At 42.8% G+C, this 27,252-nt stretch overlaps 1 protein-coding gene across 1 annotated transcript in view; it reads right to left on the bottom strand.

The window, feature by feature from the left end:
• The window catches only part of FIRRM (FIGNL1 interacting regulator of recombination and mitosis), a 42,805-nt gene that overhangs the window by 7,373 nt on the left and 8,180 nt on the right, over positions 1-27,252 (bottom strand). Inside the window, exons 4-20 of the mRNA XM_066625296.1 lie at positions 27,048-27,152; positions 25,043-25,180; positions 23,155-23,317; positions 22,765-22,849; positions 19,906-20,044; positions 17,979-18,059; positions 13,245-13,309; positions 12,075-12,223; positions 10,101-10,230; positions 9,441-9,627; positions 7,643-7,725; positions 7,256-7,307; positions 4,998-5,091; positions 3,257-3,438; positions 2,546-2,668; positions 2,046-2,141; positions 513-626 (exon numbers count right to left, since the gene is read on the bottom strand). Of these exons, the coding sequence (XP_066481393.1) occupies positions 513-626; positions 2,046-2,141; positions 2,546-2,668; positions 3,257-3,438; positions 4,998-5,091; positions 7,256-7,307; positions 7,643-7,725; positions 9,441-9,627; positions 10,101-10,230; positions 12,075-12,223; positions 13,245-13,309; positions 17,979-18,059; positions 19,906-20,044; positions 22,765-22,849; positions 23,155-23,317; positions 25,043-25,180; positions 27,048-27,152 (1,986 nt within the window). The remainder of the gene's footprint in view (positions 1-512; positions 627-2,045; positions 2,142-2,545; positions 2,669-3,256; positions 3,439-4,997; positions 5,092-7,255; positions 7,308-7,642; positions 7,726-9,440; positions 9,628-10,100; positions 10,231-12,074; positions 12,224-13,244; positions 13,310-17,978; positions 18,060-19,905; positions 20,045-22,764; positions 22,850-23,154; positions 23,318-25,042; positions 25,181-27,047; positions 27,153-27,252) is intronic.

Here is a 27,252-nt window from a genome sequence, read left to right as displayed (position 1 = left end):
GCAGCCTCCAGCAGTCCTTACTGGCTACAAATAAGTAAAAGCACCCCTCCCTTCTCCCCTCCCAGGATGCAATCCTGGGGATCACTTCCCTGCCCTTGCTCCTCCCCCAAAAAGACTTACTGAGGGAATAAAGCTCCCTCAAAGTTTGAGAACCACTGCTCTAGCAGCTACAGCCTAACTTCTCACTGTTTACTTCCTGCTTTGAGGCAAAAGGAAGAAAAATCTCCCTTTTGCAAAGTGTTTGCAAAAGAGGTGTGTCATGAGCGTGATCGGGGGAATTTGAGTAGGATTCGCTGCTATCCGCAGTGGTAGCAGCAGGAACCTATCCCCCGTGGATGCCAGGGGATGTCTGTAATAAGAACATGGAATTCTCAGAATGATCATATTCTGGCCTTACACTGAAAAATAATCTCTTGGGGTCCTAGGATTACAGCCCTCATTTTCATTTAGGAATGATACTTCAGGATACCCAAGGGAAACAAAAGAATAGAATACTGGTTCACTATATTTACCTGGAACTCTGATGGAATAAAGAGTTTTCCCATGGAAGAGAGAAAATCTGTGACAGCAAAGAGAACATGATCTGGAGGATTTGCTTGGAGGAGGGAAGTTTGTATTGCAAATACCTACCGGAAGAAAGGATTTTAAGAACCGTCAATTATGAGGAAGATTAAAAGCAGGAAATTCTGTCCCACTGAGCAAAGAATACTGAAGGTGACACATTGAAATCAAAATATGAAATATTCAGATCAGAAAAGGAAAACAGAAAAGGAAATCAACTCCCAAATGTTAATGATTACAGTGCCCACTATGCAGACTTTAACTCCACTGTGTACAGTGAAGATCTGCAGTGTACAGTTGGCATCCTTCAGTCTCAGAAGACTATGGTATCGCACTCTGAATGGTGGTTAGTGTCCTCTCCAGTGCACGAAGCCTGGGTAAAGTAGATATGGAGGAAAGACTGTTACCATGCAGCAAATCCCCCCTCTCCACATTGCTGAAATGGTCCAATGGAAAGGCAGAAGCCAATATGGTTGGTTCCAGTGGCGTTGCAGAGTTGCCAGAGTGTGACTGTATACAGCCGCGAACTGCCTCAGGGACTCCGGCTCTGGATTTGGCCTCAAGGTTGTCTCCTGAAGCCTTTTCCATTACTAGATATAGCCACAAGGCAGTGGAGGTTTGGGAATCAGAGTTTTCCTTCTCTCAGGTGAGCTGCCTTCCCAGGCGAACGAGTCCCATCTACCTGGTGGCTGTTTAGTCACCTCTTACGACAAGTGCAGCCAAACTGAGAGCCTATTCTTATCCCCCAGCCCCTAGGGGGTAGTGTACAGAGATCTGCTGACGTTATTTATGCAAAAAGAATTATATCCTGTTCTCAAACAAGAGCTCACTTAGTTTAATAACACACAAAAAGATATAACTGTAAGAAAGAAATTGGCACCTGTTCTGGTATCTGCAGCCTGAAGCAAATGTTTGTATAGCATTTTAACACTGAACCAGAATTAGTGCCAGTAAGGAAGGGTTGGTGATGGAATTTAAGCCAGAGAAGAGAGGAGGAAGCAAACAAGCTCACAGTCTCCTAACCACAGTTAGGAAATTTACAGTATTGTGCCTGCACCTGGCCTAAGCAGGGATCATGTGTCCAAAATCTTACACACTTAACTTTAAAACTTTTGAAATACTATTTTTTAAAAGAAGAACTCTTCCTTCCAAGGCTCACACTTACTTCCACTATCCTGTGGGTACCTGATAGAGAAGATCAGGCTACTATTTTGTGAACATATGTTGTAATCAGCTATTACCTGACAACCCTTATGAAATACAGAAAACTCAGACCTCAAGGCACAAAGTCAAAGATGTCTGGCAGGAGAAAGCAGGGCTCCAATGTTCTCACACCACAACTTTTATACCTTCCCAATTACCAGCATCATTCTTCAGCAGAAAGGTAATTGTTGTCATTACCTACAGAAATTTCTACAGAGAAGAACTTGCTAGACAACCATCTGTATATGCAAGGCAGGCCTCCCTATCACACAATTTCTTACCTGAACTAGAAGCTGAGGCTGTAACTTTTGGATGAAGCGCTGCAGAAGTCTAAACATCAGGCAAAAGGTCTGCTGCAGACAAGGCAGGCTGGAAATCTTCGTTGGAGAAAAACAAACATGTTTTAGCTTCACACTACTGACTAACTATACTAGTTAAGAATTTTCAAGACTGCAAATTGAATGTTTAATAATACTTGACGTCAGGGAGAGATACAGTCTCTATGAAAGCAGTGAGAAAGGCTTCTCTCTCTCAGGACGTAACAGAGCTTGTGCCATCACAACATCTAGCAGCACCTTGAATACTGCCACTTGTATGACAAAGAAAGTACTGTAATGGGCTAGCACAGGGTGCGTAATGAAAACATCTTGTAGTCCTCTTCCTATATTCCTCTCACTAGATAAGAGAAACTGCTTACATCTATCCCAACTTACAGCATATCCTGCATGAGAAACGTAGAATAAGGTGTTGCAGCAAATAGGAAAAGAAAACATTTCCTTACCTGTGTGGCATGTAGAACAGTCAACAACTGGCCAACAGTTTCAATAAGGGCTGTTTGCTGTCCCTCCTCCAGTGCCTCTCCAGTGGTTTGGCACATGGACAGCAAGGCAGAGAGACCAAAATTCTGGAAGAGAAGGAAAGAGTTGTGAGAGCTAAGAAGAATTCATGAGCTGAATCTTAAGAGTACAAGAGTTCACAATGACATTGATCTTAAGGGGACATTTAGAAGGAGGCGACATTGAGAAAAATTATCAAATTCACTCACTAGGTAAATTCTTTCACTGAAATAATGTATGCAAAACTAGATCCTATTCTGGGCTTAACCACTGGAAGAACCACCCAAATTTGTATGCATTTAGCACTAACTGTGCAGGCATATTCCAGTTTTTCACAGCAAGCACATTGAGTAGGGAAAAACATGCATGGCCTCTCTCTCTCTCTACTTAAGTAAAAGCTACAAATCTCAGGATTCTGGAGTTCTATATCCCCTGTACCAAGGCCAAACCATAGCCATGTAGATTCTTAGACTTAGAACAAAAATTAATAAATCAAGTAGAATCTCTCTAAACTAGGCAATCCTTCCATGAAGGCTCAGCTTCTTCACATTACTAGGACAAAATGTAGCTGGGACCTTGTCCTATCCAGAAGAATCCCCACACTTTGGACCTTTTGGTACACAAGTAAGAGCCCACTCAGTCATGCCTCTGCTTACCACCTCTGGCAGTTCTTCCAACGGCCTCTTGTCGCTCAGCCAGTCCTGACATTGTGCAAGTCCAGCCACAAAAAGGTCATGAGCAACTTGCTTCCTGAGCAGAGGCTCCAGGGCCTTGAGAGAAAGATGCTGCCATAACAACAGATTCTTGGTTTCCTTGGGAAGAAACTTTTGCGTAAACTCTACCTGCAGGGAAATGGAAACCACAAGAGAAAGAACATGAGAAACCTAACAAACTGGTCCATAATTCTGGGAAAAACCCACAAATAAATATTACTTGTGAATAAGTTAAACATATATATTTTGTTCGGTGATACAGAGGGAGGCTTTCCCTCCCTCTATAGCCAGAAGACATCACCAGAATTTTGCAACAATATTCAAAGAAGCAGCTTATCCTCCCCCTAATCCTGGACAAGACTTCAGTACCTCTCTTCTTATGACAACTAATTGTAACAAGCATAAATATATCAACATTTTAGCAATGGAACAGATGGGTAAACAACTTCAGTTGGTAATGAGGGACATTCCAGAGGGACTCCTAACTGCAAAGAACCTCTCCACAGTGATTCCTTAGAGTCAAGTTCAGACACTATGACTTTCCTGTGGATATAAACAAAAATGCTTCTGTGGGACAGACTGTTAACACGTGCAAGTAGCTGCATGCCAGTGTTGTTCATTCCAGGCAACTGTTAGTATGGAGACCCCACAGTGAACCTAATCTAACTGTACAAAACAGAGGAAAAGTTGCAATATCCTGCATCTTTGGGACTGAAGGGCTGCCAGATATCGTAACTGTCTGGATATTAGAACATTACACTCATGGATAGTCCCTTCCTCCCAAACACTGTCAAAACACCAAAGTTACTTGTCACCAGTTGCAGCTATTCAGAGAAAAACATGGGTGTTCTGAACTCTCATGGAATTGCTGGTGGGTGCAGCTGGTTAATAGAACAACAACATGTCATGGGTCTCTTAGCTAAGTTCTAGTTAATAGAGAATTCCAGGTCAACAAGTGCCAGATGTTGCAACTTTTACTGGATATAGCTACCACCCCACAGAAACATTTCTGGTTACAGTATCTTCCCATGACGGATATAGTATTCAAGCCAGCTTTTCCCAAACAGTGGGTCATGAAATGGACAAGCTGATAGCTCACAAGGAAAATGTATTGAGCTCTATGGGAAGCTCAACTGAGAAGTCATTGGTATTTACTCATGAGTAGGCAACTGTGCCTTAGTACACTTTGAAGGGCAGGCTGAGAGGAAAGCAATGCCACCAGAATGGTCTTGATCTGATGAACCTGGAGGTCTCCCATATTAAAAAGGATAAAAACAGAGACTTCAGAGGCTGGTAAAGGGAAACTTTTTTTAGTCTCGTAAAACTAGGAGTATCAGAAAGCTAGGAGAGTGTTGTTTTAAAAAGTGGGACCCAGCGCTAAAAAATTTCATTGATTCAAGCCATAAACAAGCAGAATTAAACCCTGTCTGGATAAAGAGCTTCCAGGGGTCATATCCCCCTGTGGGCCTTATGTTTGATACTCCTAGAAGCTTCAGCTGATCCAAGTCAGAAGTTACCATTATATACAACTGTAGTTGGGAAAGGAGGGAGGAGCCATTGTTTGTTCCTGATCATTACATCATGAATGGACTTCAACCAGCAGAACACTTAGTTAGGATTGGGACCTGAAACACACAGCCCAAATCTGATAGCCTTCTGGCCTGTGTGAGCCTATCAGCAATACTTGCCTGGTGATCAGCAGCCATTAAGAATAGCAAGCGTCTTAATAGGAACCCCAGCAAAGAGATCTGGTAACACTCAGCTGGACAAGCCTTTATCTGAATGAGGGTAAGAAACAATTGAGTTCTCAGTGCTTGAACACTTTAACAACATGTAAATGTTTGTTTTTATTTAAAGAAATAGCTAGAATTTACAGTTGAAAATATAAGAGGGGCTCTTTTTAGTCAGCAAGGAGTTCAGGACTACACTCTATTCCTCAATACAGACCTGAGGGATGTGCAACATGTTATGCGAACCTCACCAACTATCCTGCAATATACAAATTATCTTGCTTCTACAAACAGAAAACAGGAATTAAACAAGAGGCCCCACAGCAGAGATACATGCATAAGGCAAGTTATCACAAAACCATCAGGATGGCTCAACAAATGAGCCAAACTACATACTACAGGTGAAGACAAAAAAAATCCAACCCTAAAAAACAGATCTGAAGCACGAGTTTTCCAAATACAAACACTCGCCAACTGAGCATCTCCTAAGAAAACAACATGAAGAGTGTTAAGCCTGTTAACCATTGCTGAACACAACATGAGTAGTCTTTGCCTGATCTTTAATCAAACGAATTTGCAATACATTCTGAATTAGTGACTAAGGGCCTGATTCAGCGCTATGTATGCCAGCTTACTGCTGGGGCTCAGTTGCAAGTGTGCCGTAAGGCACATTTGTGAGCCTTACTGTGGGCCCAGTGCAGAGCTAGCCCAGCATAAACCTGCACAGGGCCAGCTCAAGTGCTGGGCCCACATCCTGCCACACAGCACTTGCCCAGACCACCAGGTGGCTGAGAGGTGAGTGGGGGCATGGGGGGAGGCATTCCAGGACAGGGGGAGGATGGAGAGGAGGCATGGCAGAGGAAGTGATCAAGACTGGCAGGGGGAGGGAGCAAGACTCAGCTCCACCAGATCCAGAGCCCGGGGTCAGGTCGCGCAGCCCAACATGGGACTCCTTGATTCTGCGCCAGCTAAAGAGCCACCACAGAATCAAGTAGTTCTATTGCCAGGCTACTTCCCTTACCCTGGGGAAGGGGACGAAAATCGCCTTCTCCCGAGCAGCCGCTGGTAGATGCCTAGTGTGGTTAGGATGCTGCAGCAGCCATTGTGGCGCTATGGCAGCACTGTGCATCAGGCAGCTCAGGATTGGGCTGTGAGTGAATTAGAGACTGATAATCATCAGTTTCATTAAGTACTAGTTAAAAGTAACAAAATACCAAACAAGCTTTCCAATTCAAAAGAGCTCTTTATCAGACAGATGGTAATCAAAAAAGACTAGGACAGAGGGGAAGAAGACCCAACAGTATACAGTCTGACAAACTGTTGGGGATCCTACAACATTATGGATGTTGAAGATGTTTCTTCCATTTTGTAGAAGAGACCTTCTAGGAGGTCTCTTTGGACCTATATACGTTTCATGCTGTATGAGAGTTACATATTCTGCTTTGCTAGAGAATAAAACTTCAAGACTGGACTACTGTAATGTGCTGTGGGTGGGGCTGCCCTCAAGGACGGTCTGGAAGCTGCAATTAGTGTAGAATAGGGCGGCCCGGTTGATTACAGGGACCAGACAATTTAACTCTGTTGTACCACAGCTTCAGCAGCTACACTGGCTGCTTGTTCATTTCCAGTCCCAATTCAAGATGCTGGTACTGACTTTTAAGGCCCTTCATAATTTGGGTCCAGACTGAGTGACTGCCTTCTCCCATACATTCCAGCCTGCCCTCTTAGGTCATCCGAAGGGGCTATCCTTCAAGTGCCGCTTCTATCCAAAGTCAGAGGGGTGGCAGCTTGGGGCTTCTCTGTAGCGGCACCACAACTGTGAAATTTCCTTCCAGGAGAATTAAGAACTACTTCCCCCCTCATGGTTTTTCAGCAAGGGCTGAAAACATATTTTGTCTAGCTTTTGTTTGATGGATGGATGTTTGCCGACTGCACCTCTGTAATAGCGCTGTGGCTTGACTACTTCCCTGGACTAATTTGCTTCCCTCTATGACTCAATGATGTGTGCTGGGTTTTGCTTTGTTTTCATGTTTTAGTGTTTAATGTTAAAATTCATGTTTTAATGTTTTTTATTTACTGTTTTGATACATTGTACATTAATTATGTGGCTTTGTAAGCCACCTTGGGCTTCTATTTTGGCATGGGAAAGGCAAGATATAAATTTTTCAGATAAATAAAATAAACTGCTTATAGACAAGTACATTATGCTTACCAGGTGGGCTATTATAAATGCATGTTGAGCACACAGGTCTGCTGTTCCATACCTGGGAAATGAGACAGACAAAAGAATGAGCAAGGAAGTCAATATATTTTCCACGCTCAACTATTTTTTGTTGCTCTTGTGCCAATTTGATGTGTTGATCTTGAGACCCAGGTTCCAATCCTTGGTCAACTATGAAGCTCACTGAATGTGGCCTTTGCAAGCCATTCATTCTCATCCTAACTTACTTCACTGGCTTACTGGGAGGAGAAAGTTGGAATAATGCCAGGTATGCCACTCTTGGAGGAAAGGTGAGTTCTTGTTCTGTCACAAAAGAGAGAACTTAACAGCTTAGGCCTTTGTTACACCTGCCAATGATTTAGTAGATTTTTATCTTACCGGGCAAGAAAGCACCAAGCATCCATAGCCAGAAGAGCAGTGATCATGTTAGAACCAAGTATAGTTTCTAGCAGGAAGCCTTCCTGATGGGGGAAAAACAAACACATAAAGAAAACAAGTTGCTTAGGAAAAACTCAACTGTTTTTTATTGTCATCTCACCAGTTTATGGAGTAAAGTGGACAGGATTTCAGGGGAGCCAAATAAAAGGTCCCAGACCAGTCCTCATAAATCAAAGCACAGTAAAGCAACTAGCAAAGATTTGTTTTGGGGACCAGAACCAAACTACTAATCATGGATACCAAGTCATTACCAAAGGAATAGTGGAATCCACTGGTAAACATCAGAGAAGGCTCTGAATATTGGGTTTCAATTTGAGGGATGTGTGAGTGGAGGGATATTTCACAGAAGGGCCCAGTCCAGACTCTCTGTCATTCGACAAAGAGCAGCAAACTACTACAGCTATAGAGACCATTTACACCCTACGGAACAAAAGTGCATTTTACTGCTCTGGGGTTTTTAAAACAGATTTGTGATCAGATCTCCTGCCACCTAAAAACAAGGCAAATTCAGACATAAGATTTGCAGATAGGAGAACTCTCATTGACTCCATGTAACTTGCAAAGTGATGAGTCAGAATGACATGGTTTGTCACTTTCATCCAGAGCCTCTTTTACTGCTCTAGATTTCCTAACTATGCTGGCAGGCTTGATGCAATTATGGTGTACTTTTACCCGAGGAGCAAGAGACACTGATGACGTATCTGACAAAAGGTAGTGTTTGAATTGACTTAAAATTGCAGCAACTTTGAGGGCAAATAGAAACCAATGCAAGAATCGTGGAAATATAATTTTCCAGATATAATCACAATATAGCATATAGCACATCCAATCAATTCTAGACACAATTCTAAAAACAATGAAAACAGTATGCTGCTTAGGACGCAATCCTAACCAACATTCTAGCACAGGCATAGCTGTGCCAATGTGGCATACACTACATCTGGCAGTGGGGAAGCAGTCAAGGAGGTCTCCTCAAGGTAAGGGCATGTTTGTTACCTTACCTTGGATCTGCATTGCGGCTAGGGCAGTGCTGGAAAGTTGGTTAGGATTACACCCTTAATGCGTTACCTCAAATTATTAAGTTTCTAGATCAGGGGTGTCCAAACTTTTTGACAGGAGGGCCACATCATCTCTCTGATGCTGTGTTGGGGGTCAGGGAAAAAAAGAATTAATTTACATTTCAAATTTGACTGAACTTACATAAATTTACATAAATGAATTTGCATTTCAAATTTGAATAAATTTACATAAATGAATATGTTAGAGATGGAACTTATATGAATGAATGACGATCTTGCAATAGCTCAAGGCCTATAAAAGGCCTTGCACAAAGCAAGGCCAGCCTTTCCTTTGCTGCTGCAGCTGCATCACAAGTGTGAAACAGCAAGCAGTGGAGGGAGCCCTCATCCCACAGCTCACATAAGAGGTTGAACAGTTGGCTGTCAGGCTGAGAGCAGTTGCATCAGGCCAGCGCAGGCTCCAGCAAATCTCCGGAGGGCCAGAGGTTCATTGAAGCGTAGGGAGCTCCCTGAGGGCTGAATTGGGAGTCCTCGAGGGCCGCAAGTGGCCCCAGGGCCAGGGTTTTGGCACCCCTGTTCTAGATAATACTGGTTCACATACATATCATCAAAGTATCTCCATATTCTCAGGAACGGAAAGTTTAATTTTAAAAGTTTCAAAATCCATTTTGAAGTTTCAGAATAACATAGTGATCTTGACTTGTAATACTCCTCCTTACCAGTAGAGGGAAATGCAACACAGGGAGGGATGTGATAAAGGTACACAAGTGGATGCAGACATAGTGGTACAAAGTAACAGGAACCTCAACTTGTCCTGGCCCCGTTACTTCCGCCAGAAAGACAGGAAGAGAGAGCTCACCAGAGCATTGCTGAAGACTGAGGAAAAGGGCTACAAACAAAGGCACCCTGCAGAGAAATGGAGAACAACACAGTTATTTCCATACCGCTAAATGAACAGGTCCTTGGAGCCATCCATTGTAGATTGTCTAAAACGAATGGAGACACTGTAGAACTAAGCAGCACTTGGTAGCCTATACATCATGCTATTAACTACTGGTTTTCCAGAAAAACTCATGGTTGGAAACATCCTGCAAGCAGATAAATATGCTAAGTGGAAATTATCCAACAAAAGTTAACCATAAACTTTGCAAAACAAACACAGAACTGAGGAAATGTTTAAAGTGAGAGTTAAATCATGTTGCCCTTCAACTTCCTTCACTCAACATAAAACACCAAAACTTCCTTCAAAAATTCAATGCACCTCTGCTTTACAAAGCACTTCCATAGCATCCTAACATCCAGCTTGTCCATACAGAGTATGAGGAGTCTCACAAACTTCAACCTGCCAATACAGCTCAAATGTGACAGCAACAAATTACCTGGGAATCTCTTTTGGTAACTGATTTCTTGCATTCCAAAGAGACTGTACATCCTGAGGCTGGGATGGCAAAGTGTCCATCACAGAAAGCAGAAGACGACACTGTGGAAAGTGCAGCTCAGGAGAGAGATCTGAAGGCAATTTTTCAGTGTTAAAAACAAGCTTCCTTTGCACACAGCACTCAAGTTCTGGTACATAAGTAAAAGTCTAGAACAGGGGTGTCAAATATAAAGCCCGCATGCCAGATGTAGCCCCTAGAAGCTCTCCATTATAATTGGTCTCTCCCAGAACCACCTTTACAGCACTTTTGCTGAGACATCATGTCACAGAGCACCCCTCAGCTGCTGAGCTGCAAAGTGATGCCTCAGCAGAAGCAGCACTGCTGAAAAGGTGGCCACGCTCTCCCATATCTTCAAAATATAATCAAGATTTGTATATTTTCTTTTCTGTCATTTGCAACTAATGAGTTTTTATTTGAGACCAAGTGCTTATTCCTGGCCATCATCTGCTTGATGATGTCATTTCCTGCTTAATGATGCCACTTCTGGCTCTCAGCAGGCGCCATGAATGCTACCTGGTCCACCATATGAAACTAGATATGACACACCTGGTCTAGAAAGCAACAGCCATGCAAACAACTACAACTATAGAGACCATTTAGACCCTACAGAACAATAATGCATTTTACTGCTCTGGGGTTTTATCAACAGATTTGAGATCAGATCCTGATTCTGTAATATGAGAGCATGTGCATCGACTTAAATTTGTCTACATGCTTTCTTCACAGAATCACATTGGTGTAGTGAACCCCAAAACCATACCATCTAACCAGCATCTCTCAAACATTTGATCTCTCCTCCATCTTCACATCGGCCCCTGGTTTGGACAGTGAGCATGACAAGACCGGTTCAGGTGTTGCTCACTATGAGTTACCTCAGTATGGTAACAAAGACATTAAAACTTGGGGCAGGTGAAATTTATGAATGCTCTAGTCCAGGGGTGCCCAAACCCTGGCCCTGGGATGTGGCCCTCGAGGACTCCCAATCCGGCCTTCAGGGAGCCCCCAGTCTCCAATGAGCCTCTGGGCCTCCAGAGACTTGCTGAAGCCCGCACTGGCCTGAAGCAACTGCTATCAGCATGACGGACAACTGTTCAACCTCTCACGTGAGCTGTGGATGAGGGCTCCCTCCACTGCTTGCTGTTTCACACCTGTGATGCAGCAGCAGCAGCAAAGGAAAGGCTGGCCTTGCTTTTATAGGCCCTGAGCTATTGCAAGACCTTCATTCATTCATATAAGTTCCATCTCTAATATATTCATTTAGGTAAACTTATGTAAATTTATTCAAATTTTAAATGTAAATTAATTCTTTTTTTCCCAGCTCCTGACACAGTGTCAGAGAGATGATGTGGCCCTCCTGCTAAAAAGTTTGGACACCCCTGCTCTAGTCAACCAATCCACTCAAGCCAGTATTACATAAAAAGAGCCAAATATTAAATTTGTTCAAATCCTTAAAATCCAATTGGATCATTCTGGTTATTTCGCACAGACTGAGGCAACCGGACCATCATATCCCCATCCCATTTTCTATCCTCATTGCTATTCTCAGCCTGTGGTCAGTCTGCTGCTTGGGAGAAACCCAGATTAGTTCTACTGAGTACAAAAATTTAGTATTTAGTATATAACTTTCTGTGCTCCAAGAATTTAATGGTATTGCTACGGAGCAGCATATATTTGTTAACTGTGGAATATTTATTCCCAAGTAAGTGTAGGAAGTGATTGACAATTCAAACATTAAGATACTCAGGCCTAAAACAGCAAAATGAAACATAGGCTTGACACTAGGTGATCTGGAGCACAAATCCAAATGCTACAGTTAAAAAGCCCAACTGAAAAGATCAAACATTGCATTGTAGCAGCACTCAGCTCTTTAATACAAAAGGATACTGGGAAGCCAGCTAGGGCCTTTAAGCCTACCTAAAGTTTTATTTAACACCACGTCCACGAAAGGCTTAAAAGAAAGCAGTTGATGGACAAAAGGGTCCAATGCTACTAGGAATCCGCTTACTATTTCATTCCGATGAGCTTCAGAAATCACCGGAGCATAGAGACTGGGAGGAAATTTGCTGTTAGGATAAAAAAAAAGAAAGAATGCCTTGTTACCACTATACTCTGCACTCCACTAAGCATAAATTTCTAGGATAATGAACAGGCAAAACACTCCAGAATATTGTTTTTTAAAAAAAGAACTCTGCTAATATTTCCTAAGGCATTGTTAGATGAGCTAGCCACACTGAGAGAACTGTATTTTTCAAAAGGAAGCCTTTTGGGATAGGGAAATTTATTTATTTGTCTTGCTATGTAAACCACTTTGTGAACTACTCCTGTTGAAAAATGGTACATAAATATTAATAAGAATAGTTATCCATAAATGCAACTGTTTAAGCAAGTTTTAATATGAAGTCTAGGAAAAATACATTTTTATTTCTGTGGTTTCTGCAGAATCCCAAAGGCTTTCTTTTTGAAGCAGGAGATAAACTGAAGTATTTCAGTATTGCTGGTTTACACTTCAGGTAATTAACGGCATAGTTAACAATATAAAATGCTGGCAGTCCTTTCCAATCAGGAGTCAAACCATTAAACGGTTTGATCCAGTTCGGGTTCAGCTGTGACTGAACTTGTTTATGCCAATAAAACTCAGTAATTGGTTTGGAATTGATTCAGTTTTGATCCACACAGGAAAACTTCCATGCTTGCTACCTTCCATGCTTGCTTTAAGAATGGTTTAGCATTACTGCAGCATAAATATGATTACAGTTAAAATTTGATCACACTGGCCCTTGTAATCATGTTTTGAAGAGAGGAGTTCATTAGTTACCAGGGTGGTCCTTGTTAGCTTTAACCAAATTCATGCTGATGCAACACTAAACTATGATGAAAGACAGCCGTGGAAGCAAGATGAAATCTGTATGCAAGAGATACTGAGGCAGAAGATGCATATGCAACCCACTAGGCTTACAAGCCAGAGTCTTCAAGTCTATGCCTGGAAGGTGGCTTTCAAAGTAATATCAGGAATAAAAAGAGAATAGAATAATAATTCTTCAATAAAATCAAATTAGTTACAAGGTATACTAATCTATCACGTACCTATATATTTGAAGATAAGTCTGATGTAACAGAGAGCAGGAATCCACAAGGAAAGGTGTGAACTCCTGTAAACAAAAAATGTCAAAAACTTAAAATTCTACCGCCTTTCATAAGCTGGAATTTGCCTATAATCCTTGTAAAGAATAGAGTTACCACATGCCCCAACATAGCCTTTATGTTTATAGCCCCCATAGAATAAACTTCTCTTGGCATTAGTTTTATTTATTTACACTTAAAATAGCTCATATCATTTCGAAAACATGTCAAATTAAAATGTAAAACTTAGAGCCCAATCCTGAGCTTGGCGCTCCACCTTTCTGCCAGGGGGCACTATCGCAAATGTGCTGTAAGGCACATCTGCGAGGCTTACCACTGGGCCAGCGCCTGCGCTAGCCTAGCGCTGGCCAGCGCTGGGTTAGCGCCAATGGGCCCCCGTCCTCTGCTGCTCGGCGGTCTCACGGACAGCGGAGCAGTGGCATGGTAAGCGGGGAAAGGGAGGGGGGTGGGGAGGGGGCAGGCAGAGGGTGGAGAGAGGGCGGGGAGGAAGAATGATGGGGAGGCGGAGAAAGGGCAGGCAGGAGGCGTACCAGGGGGAGGAAGGGAGGTGGGTCCTGTGGAGCTAGACTCCAGCTGATCCAAGGCATTCGTGTGGGGCTCAGCATCCTACACGAACGCCTTTACCTTACCACCGACCGTGAGTAGCCCCATTGGGTGGTTGCTTCCCCTATCTGGGAGAAGGCAACAAAAGACCCCTTCTCCTGAGGCACTGCCCACGGCTGGTTGAGGCACACAGGATGCGGCGGGAGCCATTCTCGACACCGCTGCAGCTGCGTGCCCCGGGCAGCTCAGGATTGGGCTGCTTATCTACATAAAATAATGAGAAACAACACAATCAAAAAATCACAGCCCCAATGAAAAGCCAGCAGTGTACATCTATATACATTAAATGCCTTCTTAGGAAAAAAAAAAAGTTTTAGCCACCTGGCAAAAGGCCAGTGGCAACTGGGCCTTGAGGTGGGGCTTTCCAGAGCCTTGGAGCAACATCCAAAGCAGCTCAATCCCAGGCCCTAACCAAACTTACTCAAGCGCTGTTGGGACACGGAGGTGGGCTTCCTCTGCAGATAGCAGGCAAATTCAAAAGGCAGAAGACAGTCCTTCAGGTAACCTGGGCCCAAGCCACATAAGGACTTCATAGTTAAAAATTGGTGAATTGTCCCTACAAGCAAACTGGCAGCCAATGAAAATGTTGCAATAGCAGGGTGAGTGGTCCAGAAAGCCAGACTGTCAGCAAGCTTGCCCATCTTTGCTGTTTTTGAAACTATTATAATTCATTCATGGGCAGGAGGTCTGGTCTAGAGGGCAGGAGGTCTGGTCTAGAGGGTAGAGCCTCCATTTGCCTGAAGATTAACATCCACAAGGTCGCCAGTTCGAGGCCACCGGCACCGTGCGACCTTGAAGCAGCTGACAAGCTGCAGCTGAGTTGTTCCATCTGCTCAGAGCGTGGGAGGATGGAGGCCAGAATGTTAAAACCAGATCGGAGTGTAACACCTTGAATGTGGTGGTTCTTGAAAGAGAGAACCTTCTTTCAATTTGTAAAAATCCCTGCGTGGATTTAATAAGCCTGCCTGTGTAAACCGCCTTGAATAAAGTCTTGAATAAAGACCAAGAAAGGCGGTATATAAATACTGTATATTATATTATTATATTATATTATTTTAATGAACTCTATTTTAGTTTGTATATTGATTAGTCAGGATTTACATCTTTAAAAATGTATTCAGAAACAGTACTTCATTCTCACAAGGAGTAAATGCTAAATGAACAGAGCTAAAAAAAGAAAAATGCAAACAGTAATGTTCTTGCCCTAGACCAGTGGTTCCCAGACTGGCAGCTCCCTTGACCTACTGGGCCATTGGTTGCAGCTCCCAATTAGGGAAACAATTCTATATATTGTATAGAGCAGCAGGTTTTTCATGAGGATTCTGCGGCTCCCCTAGCTGATTTTCACAGCTCCCTGGAGAGTCAGGGCTCATGGTATGGGAACCACTGCCCTAGACCCAGGTTTTGATGAAGTTGAGTCAACACATTGGACTCATCCCAGGAGTGATTTTTAACAAGATGCAGCCACCAGCTTTCACACTGGGACCTCACTCAGGACCAAGCTAAATAGCCAATGTAGAAAATGGCACCTACAGAAGGACATTTTCAGCAGGAAAATGGTTAAACACATCCTACCTACATAGCACCACTGAGGTTTAACCATTCCTACTGCTTAAGGAAAACGAAGCAGCCAAAATGGTCAAAGAGAACACCAGGGAGGTCAACAGAAAGACCTCATTACTGTTCTTTCCAGTTGCAAAGGAAACCTGTTTAAACAAAAAGGCAGCCCGGTAAGTTTATAAAGACGTTTCAAGGGTTCATGGGGGAGCACAGGGAGTAGGGGGTTGCCCCTACCCTGTGTGCCCTCCCCACACGCCCATTACATTGTTTTAAACAATTAATTGGGGTGAAAATCAGCTTGATTTTCGCCCCAGTGTTTAAAATGGCATATTGGGGAGCTGGGGGTCTGCGATATCTGCAGACCACTGGTATCTGCAGGGGGGGGGTCCAGAACCGAACCCCCCACAGATACCAGTGTATGCCTGTAACACTGAATTTCTCAGTAGCACAAGACTCCAGGAGGGCCCTGGCCCCAGAATAACCTTTGAACAGCTTGAAATGAAAAGACATATTTTACACTGAGCTGGCTTTAGCAACAGCTAGCTCCTCTGTTCTGCTCCCTCAGAATCTACACAACAAATCCCATCATTAAGCCATTTCTGCCCAATGTTGCACATACCCAACAGAGATAAAATGTGTATACCTGTGGGCTGGGCAGAAATTGATTTTAACCTTTTAGTCACTGAAGGAGACCTCTGATGTGAAACAAGAGCAGAATCCCCCCCCTCCATTTTGAGAACCCTGTGCAGAGCTAGAAGTGTAAGCCTGCAGTAACTTGCTTGTCCACCAAAGTAAAATGACTGTTAGCCTGGAAAAACACAAAGGGGAACGGTTTCGATGAAAATAGGTAAGAGAAAATCATTAGATGTGTTTGCACATCAGTTTCTTCAAATGCTGCTTATTTGTACCTGAAAGCTTTAATTCTGACTCACTAACAAAGGTTAGCCACTGGCTTAACATAAGAAGCCAAAACAAACTTTCATTTCAGTTGGGGGGAGGGGTTAAGAATGAACAAATCTAGAGTGCCAGAACCTCCCAAAAAACACAAACTTCTGCTCGTTTCTTACATAATAATATGGTTGGACAGTCATAAAACCTGTTGTTCTGAAAAGGACTACCCTTAAACTGTTCAGAGTGTGAATTTCAGATCTTTAGGTTGGGGTGAATTTTTTATTAATCCCTGCTTCAAAAACTGTTGCGCAAACTCATCATTGGTGGAATATGTTAAGCAATGTATGGGAATTAATAAGTCAAGACAATATTGGCCGTTATTTTGTCACACATAATAGTAATTGTGTGTTACAGGTCAAACCTCTTTATTCGCTGGTGTTTCGTTCCCCAAACTCCCGCTGACAAAAAAATTTGCATTAAGCAAAACCGGAAATAACGTTTTTCTAGCCATGACAGAAACCTGAGGTAAAAACGTCCCTATAACTTTTTAAAACACATGTTTGTGTGTGGGGGGGGGGAGCTTCCGTTACCTCGCGCAGCAAGCTGGTGGGCAGTCGCCAGCTCGGAAAGTTATTTCCAAATCGTTTAACTCCCCCCCCACTGTGGAAACTGCCCCACGGAAGGAGCTGCTGCACCTCATGGTTCCTGCTGGTCTCTCCCTCTCACACTCACACCCCCTGTCCCAGGCTGCACTTTTCTAAAGCCCCATGGTTCCCTTCACCCTCACTCCTGCTGCTGCTCCTGCTGTCACCGCTGCTGCCGCTCTGCGCCCCTCACATTCTTCATAAGCAGCCTCTGCTGGAAGGAAACTTTAAAGAGACATCCCGGGGCGCCTCTGCAAGTGACTGGCTGAGAACTACAGTCTCCTCGTCTGCCCGACTTGGGTCCCACTCCTGTCCCTTAAGAACACTGAAGCGAGGAGGCTTCACTTGGCTCCAGTTCCTCCTCACCCCAGAAGAAGGGCCAGCCAAAAAATTCCCTTGACCCCAGCACGCGAGGATGCAGAAGCCCAAACTTTTCCCCTAGCTTCAATAAGCACAGCCTGGTGTGTGTGTGTGTGTGTGTGTGTGTGTGTGTGTGTGTGTGTGTGTGTGTGTGTGTGTGTGTGTGTGTGTGTGTGTGTGTGTGTGTGTGTGTGTGTGTGTGTGAGAGAGAGAGAGAGAGAGAGAGAGAGAGAGAGAGAGAGAGAGAGAGAGAGAGACCAGCAGGAACCACAAGGTGGGGCAGCTCCTTCCATGGGGCAGTTCCCACAATGGAGGGGGGAGCTAAACAATCTGGAAATAGATTCCGAGCGCCAGGAGACTGCACGCCAGCTTACCACGCGAGGTGACGGAAGCCCCCACACACGCTTATTTCTTGTTGACAAACAGTCAAAAGGACTTTTTTTAGCAGCTCCACGTGGGTGGCCATCCGCGTTGAGTCAAATCCGCTGATAATTAGGCTCAACCTGTACTCACACAATAGTAGTTTCCAAATTAGGCAAAACATGTGACAGCACAATTACAGAATATGTATGTCAATGATACATTTTTCTTGTAACTGATCCCAGTTGCTATCTCTTACCTTGGTGTAGCGTACCAGTGAAACAGCAAAGAATCGACACAGTTTGATTGTTCTCTGGAATAACTTATAATCAACGCTCTCCTATGCAAGTGAGGGAAAAATAAAAGCTCAGTGGATAGCTGTAAGCACTATCCTACAAAACCATCCATGAAAAAGAATATATCAGATGGATACTTCTCCCTCTCAGTCTTTATTTATTTTTAAATTGGATGTAGATTCACTGAAGACTAGTGTTCTCTATGCTACAAAATGTACATAAAAAAAAGAAAATCTTCTAGTTTTGCAGCAAATTTCCTACAAATGGATATGTTGTTTAGGCTCTTCCATTCTGTAACTTGCATAATAGAAGATCACAGTAACCAAAAGACAGAAGACAAAAAAACTTTTTATGCATAAATGTTATGAGAGAACTGCTAAACATCTATCTGAGTTGCACATAAACATAATTTCCAATATCTTTTTCATAAACTGGCTTAATTTCAAGCAAGCTTCAACCTATCAATTCCATACTTTGAAATATGCCCAATTTTTAACTGCTCACTTCAAATGAAGGAAGGAAAGCCCATAAAACCCCTTAAAACCTTGATGCATAGGCTTAGAAATTCGGAAAATGAGTTTGGATGTTTTGTTGTACAGGAAATCCCTCAGCTTTGGCTGAACCCAGTTCTCATCATATTGTGGATAAAGAGAATGGGTTAGAAGTCTGTTGCGCAAAACCTCTGTAGCTCCATTACAGTGAATGACAACAGAATGCTAACCTTGACACTCATCAGGTAGACAAGCTGAAAATACACTACACTGGGACAGCATCAATGGCCCACATTCTGCCCAGGCAATGGCTGTTGCAAACATGCCATAAAGCAGTGTTTCTCAAACTGTGGGTTGGGACCCACTAGGTGGGTCGTGAGCCAATTTCAGGTGGGTCCCTACTCATTTCAATATTTTATTTTTGATATATTAGACTTGATGCTACCATGGTATGTGACTTCATTCGGGGAAATTACAGACCTGTACTTTTAACAATCTACTATGTATATTCTTTTAACAATGACATTAAATGGGACTTACTCTTGGGTAAGTGTGGGTAGGACTGCAGCCTAGGATTATTAAAAATTTTCCTGCTTGATGATGTCACTTCCGGTCATGACCACTTCTGGTGGATCCTGACAGATTCTCATTTTAAAAAATGGGTCCTGATGCTAAATGTGTGAGAACCGCTGCCATAAAGCATGTTGTGGCAGCCACAAGAGGATCAGCACTGGTGGGGAGGCCAGCGCCAGTTGACGCTGGGCCTCTGTGCGGGCAGGACAATGTTCTGGAGTGCCTGGTGATAAGTATCTCACTGAGTGGCGGGAAGGCATTCTGGTGCAAAGGAAGGCAGAGGGAAGGCAAGGAGAGATGAAACTGGGCAGGGGGTGGGCAGCCCATGGGTGGTCCAGGCCCAAAAGGGGAGGATAGTGGCAGATGTTGCTGTGAAATCCTATCCCCCCTCCTGGGCCTCGGAGCCTGACACAAGTTTCCTTGGTTATATGTCAGCTAAATAGCTGGCGCAGATAGGTAGAATCATTGGGGCAGCTAGGTTGCTACATGGGGTAAGGGAACCCGGTCCACAGGATACAGCAGCAGCCATTCTCAACCATTTTGGAACAGCAGCCAGGGATAGGATTGGGCCCCGAGTCATGAAGAGGTTGCATATTCCTCCCATCCTCTTCCTTTTAAAAAGGCAAAAAGAAAGCTTGGAGTTCCAGGATTCTAATAGTAACAAGTGAGCTACACAAGAGCCCAAAGGACCTTTTAGCTATACTTTCTTCCTCACATAGGATGTAAATATACCCAAGATTTCAGTTATCAGCCATAAGTTTCACTGCAGCACAAGACAAAAGTTTCTTCCCAACTTCAAAATGCCTGCAAGTAACACTCCATTTACCTGTGTTCCAGAATGTTTCATCTGCTCAGCCAGTTGCAAAGAAGACTGAAAAGAAAACAGGATGTCCTCACAAAGGCCACTGAGGATATCAGAATGTTTCAAGTTGTCCTTTATCAGTGATTTGTGTTTCAGACTTTGCCTGACAAGGAGAAAATTTGACAATTCACAAAAAAGGTCATAAGACGCACACCTCCCAACTCTAGTTTAGTATGTTTTGACTGCCTAGTTTCATCAAGAACTCACAGGGAAACCTTCAAAAGCTTTCTTTCATCTACTCTACTTCTGATTTTATTACAGGCAGAAACAGTTCCATGAACAGATGTAAAGCACAAGCCTCAAATAAATAAAAGACAATTCAGTAAGTCCTGTAGTTCAACTACCTATATTACACATACTGAAATACGAAGTCGGAATTTAGATATTTAGATACTTTTAGATATTAAAAGGCTGAATAACAGAGCTGAAATTCCAAACAAAAACAGTGAATTGATTCAGACTCTCTGAAATGAGCATCACAGCAATATACTGCATGTACCATTAAAAAATACTCAAAACCAACACCCCAAAAATGGCAAACTATAGAATTTATTTATGAGGGTCTCAGGTGAACTTTCATTTTAGTCTAGTTCAATGTGGTTCCATCGATAATCCCAAAAAAATATTTAGACAAAGGAACCTTTGCACTGGACTAAGTACCAGTTTTTACCCCTTCCTTCTTAGCAAGCTAAGAGAAGGGGTCCAAGCATTTGGGCCTGAGGCTCAGACTAAAGTAAGAAAGATAAGTATCATAGTTCTAGGGCAGGGGTCGGCAACCTTAAACATTTGAAGAGCCATTTGGACCCGTTTTCCGGAGAAAAGAAAATCTCGGGAGCCACAAAACCCTTTTGACATCTAAAATGAAGATAACACTGCATATATAGTTTTTTTTTACCTTTATGATCTGCTGCAAGCTCCCCTTCCTGTGCTAACCAGACAATATACTTATTGTCAAGATAGATATATCTTGACTGAGGGCCCAATCCTATCTAACTTTCCAGCATTGATGCAGCCCAGACTTAAGGAAACAAATGTTCCCATACCTTGAGGAGGCCTCTGTGACTGACTCCCCACTACAAGATGCAGTGCATGCCCCATTAGAATGGCTGCAGTGACACTGGAAAACTGGATAGGATTGGGCCCTGAGACCCATGTGTGACCAGATGGCATAACAATAAAAGACGACAAGTCACCCCAAAATGTAGGATATTGAAGAAAAATGTAGGACCACAAAATAAAAGCTAAAAACACTCATCTATATTGATTATATATTGATCAATATATAGATTATATATTTATTATATATTGTATTATTGATCTCATGTGCCTAATTTAAAATTACTTATTATTGAATTTAAAACTGTATTACATATAATTTATTAATTACAAGAGGGGATGCGTTGCCTGCTCACAGGGAAAAGCAGGACATTTAAGTTCTTTTCCAGGACATGGGGCTAAAAAATAGGACATGTCCTGGAAGAAGAGGACCTCTGGTCACCCTGGGCACACACTGGGGCAGTGCATGAAAAGACAGCACCCTTGAATTTAGCACTCTTCATTTTCCCCAGGTCAACCCCCATCTTTCTTGCTCCTGAAAGAGCACCCCTTTCTAAGGCTCCCACAGCCCCATCTCTGCCCTCCTGCTCCCCATGGCACCCCAGAAAAGCAAGGTAAAGATGGAGTTACACAGGCAGCCCTTCCACAGCCTCCCTCTTCCCCACCCACCCACCCTTGTAAAGTCAACACCCCCTCTCCCACTGCTCTGCCTCACATATTGCCCTACAAGACAAAAGTGAGGTCATCCCCATTGCCTCACTGTGCCAAGCCCCACCCCACAGCTGTGTGCACAGGAGATGCCCACAAGGGGACTGCAGGCGCCTTCTGCCCTCTCCTGGGAGCTGCCCCTTCCTCCCCCCACCCAGGCAGCCCTGCCTGGGCTCCCCCTCCTGCCTCTGCGCCCCCCACCAACCCCCCACTGGAAGCCCACCCGCCTGGCGCCCCCACCCCTTGCCAGCCACACTCAGGGTGGCAGGAAGCCAGGAGGGGAGCCTGGCTGCTGTCAGCCACACTCACCATATAAAGGACGTAGAGGGCGCACAGCACATTACGGGAGCAGGCAAAGCCCCATCATACCATCTACCCAGGCAGGAGTGGCCAAGCCCACCTTTCCCTCCCCCGCAGCACAAAACAGTCTCCCCCTCCACCCAAGGGGAAAGCAGCAGCAGCCCGTCCTGCACAAAACAATCTCCCCCTCCGCCCAAGGGGAAAGCCGGCCGCCTGTCCTGCCCCTTTAAATCCCAGCCTGCAGGAGCCAGAGCAGCAGCCGCCCGTCCTGCCCCTTTAAATCCCAGCCTGCAGGAGCCAGAGCAGATGGCTGAAAGAGCCGCATGCGGCTCTCAAAACACAGGTTGCAGATCCCAGTTCTAGGGGAAGCTCTATTACAGAGCAATAGAGATATGGTGAGTTTTTCACAGAGATCTTTCCAATAAAGAGAACTTCTGCATCCTATGAGTTTGCCCCAGAGATGCCCCATATTCAGCCCAAAGTGTTAATAAAACAGCTCCACCATGCACTAATTAAATTTGAATTACAATGAGAGTTTGATGCACATAAACTCCTAAACATTCCAATCAGCTACCCTCCTCTATTAAACTAAAATACTTGGATTTTAGTCAGCATAATTCCAGATAAATAAGGTAGGACTATACCATCTTACATTCATGAACATCACTGAACTCAACAGCGCTTCAGAATGCCTCTTCATAAAAGACTAGCTGCAGAATTTGCTAAAATCATATGACATTAGCAGCAGAAAAGACATACCTAATTATGAACTTCCATGTGTTTGCATGAAGAGCTTGATCTATGCTAGAAATAGCAGAGCAAATCTCTAATACCGTATGAATCACTGGAAAACAAAAAAGTACAAAAACTAAATATACAGTAAATAAAATCACTGTTGAATACAGCCAGCAGCACTCACTGTAATTAGTAACCTGAAGACTGAATCGCATTTAACAACTGAATGCTTAAGAAGTCTTATCAGTTTCTTTTACCTTGTTTTTAGTTGTATGCTCTTGAATTTGAGGAAGGAGTCGGCATAATACCTATAGGCTGAGCAGCACCAGGAAACAGCATCACTGGAAGGGGGTTCAAGTTCTGGACATCAGCATCAGTAAAGATTGCATTAGGATTCATCTTTTGTATTCATACCTGATACCATAATTGCTAGACTGTCTTCAGAAGCACAAGAGTCCACAGATACCGTATCAAGAAGCTCCATAAGTTGCCTTTGCAAAACATAGGCCTCCTTAAACAGAGACTGAAGTAAATCAGAAAACAAGTGAAGACAGTCACTATATAATGATTCACAGTCCTGCAGCAAAATAAATAAGAGAGAAAATACACACATTACACAGATTAGAAGTGGATGCATCACCTTCAACTAATTCATCACCCACATTATTCTTCCATTCACAATATTCAATTCTAATAATTCTGACTTTATTGTGTAATTGCTGATATATGATGATGTGGCTGCTGTATTAAACATTTATCTTTTTTCTTTTGATCATTATCCACCATAGGTCATCTTTGGCACAAAAAAGGGTGGGATAATAATGTCGTAAAACAAATATAAATAAGATATTTGCCAAAATCTCACTAATATGGCAATTGAAACTCAGTCCAGAAAAATTTATCCCAGAGGAATATCAATGTATAGTAGATATTATAGAAGTTATAGCAACTACTCAAGCTCTCTCAATACTGGAAGTTCTCAATTTACAAGTTTTGGAAATAACAGAATTCGTTTTCCAGGAAGAGGAATTGGTCACTTCAATTTCATTTTTGAAATAATGTGATTTACAAACTAAGAACAGATGCGCAATTTGCACGGGCTCATTTTAAAAATAGTACTGTTAAGTTTCCTGCTCTTCTGCATGTTTCCTGCTCTTCAGGAAAACAGACACATGGAAGTCTTGCAAAGAAGAGCTTTTGCCCCAAATTTGCTTGAGAAGCAGAAGGACTGTGAGAAAGCAGACAGCAAAGAGGACGTTGTGTGAACGTCAGACAGGTAAGCAGTTGACAGAGGCATTGAACTTAAGCCTTTTCTGCACAGATTGTATATACGCAACAAGTGCATATATCAAGAGTGTTTTGGCTATCTTAGACAAAGATGATCCAAACACCCAACATAACTCCAAAGTGAGCAGAAACGTATGCTTGGCTATGCAATGTTACTGAGAGATCTTGCAGGGGGGAAAATCAAAGCCACACAAAGGCACTTGTTATCCTATTTTTCAAAAATACCCCAAGACAAAGAACTATATGAACCATTGACAGCCTCATCCCACTCCCAGTAACCTCCCTCTGTATCGCCAGCTGTCAATGCAGGTGCTCACTGATGTTCTCCTAACCCAGCCATTTACAACCACTGTGCCGTGGCATATTGGTGTGCCGCAAGTGGTCCACAGGTGTGCCACAGGAATTTGGGGGAAGGTCATTTATTAGTAGGGCCAATGGGGGATGTGAGCCCCCCACTGTCAGCATGGTGTGCCTTGTCAATAGTCAAAAACCTGATGGTGTGTCTTGACAATTTTAGTGCCTTGTCAGTCTGCCGTGAGATGAAAAAGACTGAAAATCGCTGTCCTAACCCAGACAAATTCCATTGAATTCTATGGGAAAGCCAGCTTTCATTCGCACATTTGAGGTATATGCCATTTTCCAGGAACATAACCCCAGCAAAAATTGAGTGTTGCCTGTATTTATTTCAGTGCAAACAACCAATAATGGAAATTGTTTTACTATTGTAGGAGGGTCACTCATTCTGATAGCCTTGAATTATATTTAAGTTTCATGACCAAGTTTACTAGCCAAAATCCAGTGAAGAGATTTCACATGATGAATAAGGACCTCATTTTCCCTGAAGAACTATAGATAACAAGTGATAATACAAAATTCAGTTCCTATTTGGAACACTGTTCATTAAAAATCAAGCATTTCCAACATTACAATTATCTTTTTACCAAACTCCCCCCGCAACCATTTTTTATCTGTTAAATCATGAATACTAAATAACTATAGAATTAAGCTCACCCACCTTGCAATATATAAATGTGCTCTTGATTACATGAAGAACAGAAGAGGGAACACTGTGAATGTATTCTAGGGGCACCATATCCTTAGTACAGATGTGCCGCACACACCCTGTTAATGTTTCCAATAACTGTCCCACAGCCTGCAAGAGGAAACATGCATTGAAAAAAGTAAGTGTAAATTATATAAGAAACAGGTCCAAGTCTCAAAACCATGTATCTATTTACTAAGTTAGTGGTTCCCAAACTGTGAGTAAGGACCCACTGGTGGGTCGTGACCGACTTTTGGTGGGCCACCAAAGGGCAATGGAAAGACCAGAAACTAATTGCCTCAAGCCCTGAAGCTATTCAAAAATCAGATACTGTAGCTGCTAACAGCCCTGCAAGGAGCTAAGCCACTGCAGTTTGCAAGCATGTGTTAAAATAGGAACATAAAGGTTTGTGAGTCTCTCTTTCTGGTTTTTATTACTTATAAATAAATATTATTTCTTTCTTGATCGCCTTTTGTAAAGTCTTGTAAGCCTAGGTGGGTCCCGATAGAGGGTAATTTTTAAAAGTGGGTCCTGGTGCTAAAAAGTTTGGGAACAACTGTACGAAGTTGTTTGACTTTCAGGATCTTTAAGGACTTGGGAGTATTTATTCATGAAAGGTTCTATATTAATCGTCCCTCTGAATTTAAGAGAAATTTAAGGTACTTTATCAGTGGCGGTTCTCCTTGGTAAATCCATAGGATGTATCAAACAAAAAATGGAAAATCCTGGTTTTGTAAAATCCCTAAAGGAGATTATAACCATATGTGGAAATCTTTGAGAACAAAAGAACTTTGGCCAAAAGTGATGAATACTATATTCAATATGTTACATTTGTCTTTATTAATAGATCCAACTGTGATATTGTTAAATTAAGGCCCAAATCCTAACCCAGTTTCCAGCACTGGCATAGCTGTGTCAATGGGACGTGTGCTGCATCCTGCAGTGGGGGGGGGGCACTCATGGAGGCCTCCTCATAGTAAGGGAATGTTTGTTTCCTTATCTAGGAGCTGCATTGCCCCTTATGTCGATGCTGAAAAGTGGGTTAGGATTGTGCCCTAAGTTAAGCAACTCACACCTTCAGAGTATCAGAATGTACCTAATAGCAACAGCTAAAGTGGCTTTTGGAAGACACTAGAAAGATCCCCCCCAAAATGTCTTGGATAGTTGCTGAAAGCTTGGGATGTGAAGAGACATCCTATAAGTGTTCTATAAGTGTCCTATAGGTGGTCCTCTTTCACGCTAATCAAGTTGGGAGACTAGTAATGCAATTTCAATCCCAGTAAACACATTCTGGTTTGACACAGGATATGTCAATGGTTGTATTATATTATATTGCTTCATCACTGCCTATTCTGGGTTGGTTATAGTCTGTAAGTCAGGATCTAACCAAGATCCTGGGAATCACAGAGAAAACTTCGTAGGATTCTTGCTGTTCCAAGCAGTGTTAATTTCTGGAGCTGAGCTGATATAATCTGCTCAAGGCCCCAAATGTGGAGGTGTTTCTTCAGACTTCTAGGCACTGCTCCAAGGGCTCCAATAACAACTGGCACAATATTGACCTTCTTCTCCCAGAGATGCCCAAGTTCTATTCGCAGGTCTTGATATCTCATGATCTTCTCATGCTTTCAGTCTTAAACAGCAGAGTGTCACCTGGGATTGCAATTATTTATGAGCCAAACTTGATTTTTCTTTTTGTCAACTACTGTTATATCTGGTATATTTTGTTACAGATGTTTATCGGTTTGTAATCTGAAGTCCCAAAGGATCTTTGATTGGTTGTTCAATCATCATCATCTGCTCCTTATGAATTTTTTTTGTAGAAGATGGGTTTGTGTCTGACTGCAACTTTGTTGTACATGTTACCAATACCCATAAAGATTTAAAACTAAAACATACAAACATTCCCAAAATACTGCCAACACTGTGAAAAAATTCATATAATGAGCAGAATTCTTCTTAGGATTTTTATTGGATTTACCTGAAGATGGTTCCTCAATGTCAAATGCAAATCTGCATTCTGACTTGTTAATCTTTTGGCCTGGTTGGATATTTCATACATCAAGTGATCAAATAATTGTACCGTCTGTTAGAACAAAGCAGATTATAATTAAAACAGTATTAGTAGATAATGTAATACGGGCCTTCTATAGATTAAACACAATCAAAATGTCAATCATTGCGAA

The sequence above is a fragment of the Tiliqua scincoides genome, chromosome 4, assembly GCF_035046505.1.
Source record: "Tiliqua scincoides isolate rTilSci1 chromosome 4, rTilSci1.hap2, whole genome shotgun sequence".
Taxonomy (NCBI): Eukaryota; Metazoa; Chordata; class Lepidosauria; order Squamata; family Scincidae; genus Tiliqua; species Tiliqua scincoides.
Note: the sequence above shows the minus strand (reverse complement) of the source record. Positions and strands in the feature narration are given on the sequence as shown.